At 40.1% G+C, this 2,748-nt stretch overlaps 1 protein-coding gene and 1 long non-coding RNA gene across 6 annotated transcripts in view; one reads left to right on the plus strand and one right to left on the minus strand.

Annotated features, from left to right (window-relative positions):
• Positions 1 to 813, plus strand: part of LOC106947569 (uncharacterized) — a 12,250-nt gene extending 11,437 nt beyond the window's left edge. The window contains exon 3 of the long non-coding RNA XR_001425017.1: positions 801 to 813. This is a non-coding gene — a long non-coding RNA (uncharacterized LOC106947569). The remainder of the gene's footprint in view (positions 1 to 800) is intronic.
• mprip (myosin phosphatase Rho interacting protein) overlaps positions 1 to 2,748 on the minus strand; it is a 77,229-nt gene that overhangs the window by 33,587 nt on the left and 40,894 nt on the right. For all 5 annotated transcript variants that reach the window (XM_015032652.1, XM_015032650.1, XM_015032651.1 and 2 more), the window contains exon 5: positions 2,262 to 2,346. In XM_015032652.1, the coding sequence (XP_014888138.1) occupies positions 2,262 to 2,346 (85 nt within the window). The remainder of the gene's footprint in view (positions 1 to 2,261; positions 2,347 to 2,748) is intronic.

A 2,748-nucleotide genomic window follows, 5' to 3' on the forward strand; every position in this document is an offset into this window, starting at 1 on the left:
TTGAAGAAAATTTTGGAGAAGAATCCCAAAATTTCTGAGTTTTTTTCTAGTCAATTTTTTTTTAATAAATAAATTCCATATTTTTTTAAAGAAAATTTCTGTTATTAAATGCAAAATTTCAGTTTTTCAAACTCAAAAATGTTCATATTTTTAAAGATTTTTTTTAGATTAATTTCATAATGTCTGAGTTTTTCCTAACAAATGTTTGACTCTTCAAATGCTGAAATTTCCATGTTTTCTTCTAAAAGATTTCTGGAAGTAATCCCAAAGTTTCAGATATTTATCCAGCAGAATTTTTACAGTAGTTAAAACCGAGGCAGTAAAAGTATGTAGAAACTGTTTATTTAATTTAAAAGGTTGAAAGCAGAGTGCAAACTGAAATGTTTTCCAGTCAGAGCAGACGTTAGCCCTCAGGTCGACATGCTGCCGATTATTTTCAACAGCGCTAAGCACGTGTCGCTGCAAACATACATAAACATGGGAGGGGAGCCCTGAGTGGAAAAGTGGTGTTGACACAGTGAGGTGTGGAAAATATAAACCTCAACTCAGAGCTAAATATCCACCAGCGACAGTCTGTCATTTCATCCAAGGAGACGATGACAGAAACTGACGGCAGACGAGCGGCGGAGCCTGTTTAGATGCTGCTAACCCCAATTATAGTTATATAATGGTGCAAAAAACAACATAAATCAAACATAGGCCAAGTTTATAAACGAGTTTGTGGATTAAAAGTCTGAGAGCAAACATTTAAGCCAAGGATCTGAACCTGAAATTAATAACTGACTAAAATGAGCTAATAGTTTTAACAGCTGGTTTTCCAGCTCAAATTTAAGGATTTTAAAGACATTTTAAGACCACTATGAATGAAATTTAAGACCTGCATCACAACAGAAATGTACAAAAGGAAACTGCTTATTTCATACTGTAGAAATGTTTAATCTTTTTTTACAGGATGCAACAGAAGGGAGCCGGTGGCAAAGATGAACCGATACTGACAGACGTAAAAAAAAGCTCGCTAGCGAACGGCATTAAGGCGTCTGAAATGTTTGCCTGACTAAAAAATGTCCAGCGAAAAAAACAAACTGCACAGGATTTAAGACCTGTGATTAGCATATTTAAGGCCAACTTACACTTTTCTATTTAGTTTAAAAAATTTTTTTGTTTTTTTACATAATTTTCTACAAATATAATTATCCCACAGAAGAAAATGTATTCATCATTTTTCTTTTTTTAACACCTAAAAATAGAAATGAAATGGTTAAAATAAAAATGATCAACTGCAGAAATCATTAAATTTACAGTTAAAAATGAGATTTGGTGCCAAAAATATCCTGGAAATATTTGGAAGATGCAGAAGCAGGAAAAAAAACACATTTAGAGATAAAGATAAAGAGAGATAAAGGTTTTTACATCTTCAGCTGCTGCCTAAATCTGTATTTGTTCACCAGTAAATGAACTGGGATTTCCTCCAGTGAGGCAGGAACTGGATAAAAACATGGATGCTTATCTACAGGAAGGGCTTGTGCTGGATTAAAAAAGATGAACGACGGGATCACAATGGGACAAATGAGCAAAACGAGGTCAGGGCGCCGTCATTACAGGAACCAGAAAAACTTCACAGAGATCTATCTGTCTTTGCCAACGCAGCTCTGGGCTGCACTGGGTGGTCTGCGGTTATATTCCTGTATCATATGTCTATGTTTAACAGGAGAGCGTTCTATGTAATGGAGACCTGCGACTTTCTTACAAGGGGAAAATCCAGCTGCAGCCGCTGTGAGCGAGCCAAGGTTTCATCCAGTCGACACCTGCATGCTAACGGGCCGCGGTGTCCAGAACCGCTAATCCCATCAGGCCAGACAGACACGGCTAACTTTAGCACAACGGGACGGAGTTCACCTGAGACCAGGCGGCTAATACGGCGGCCTGCTGGGGTCAATATGTAGAGAGAATCAAAAGCAAAAAGGACCAGAACATTTCTGCCAAAACACTCAAATTTTAGAGAAAAAAGCAGAAGTTTGGACTGTAGAAACTCAGGAAAGTCCACGTTTTTTCTAGAAAATTTATGAAATTAATCTGAAAATTTCAAAAAAATTTCTGAAACGCACCAAAATGAGAGCCAAAAATGGATCTAAAGTGGAGGATTATGTAACACTGAAAAAACAAAAATAAAGGTTAAAAAAGACCTTTTTTTTCTCTGAATTCGACGGCTCGGCTCTTTCAGGTGAGTGAGAAAACGCCGGCCGTCTGAGGCGAGTCGGTACCTGGTGAGTGGGAGGATCAACTTTGCGTTTCTTCTTCTGGTTCTGCTTGTTGGTCCTGGGATAGACGGTCAGCGCGTCCTGCCACCTGACGGAGCCAGAAACACTCGGCTGTTACAGGCGCCGAACCTTCACCGCAGGCACACACACACACCGACTGACTTCACACACACCGACTGACTTCACACACACCGGCTGATTTCACACACACCGACTGACTTCACACACACCGGCTTATTTCACACACACCGACTGATTTCACACACACGACTGATTTCACACACACGACTGATTTCACACACACCGGCTGACTTCACACACACACACCGGCTGATTTCACACACACACACACAGGCTGACTTCACACACACCGGCTGACTTCACACACACACACACCGGCTGATTTCACACACACACACACCGGCTGACTTCACACACACCGGCTGACTTCACACACACACACACCGGCTGATTTCACACACACACACAC

Source organism: Poecilia latipinna, unplaced genomic scaffold (assembly GCF_001443285.1).
Source record: "Poecilia latipinna isolate Pla-1442-1.1 unplaced genomic scaffold, P_latipinna-1.0 Scaffold247, whole genome shotgun sequence".
NCBI lineage: Eukaryota > Metazoa > Chordata > Actinopteri > Cyprinodontiformes > Poeciliidae > Poecilia > Poecilia latipinna.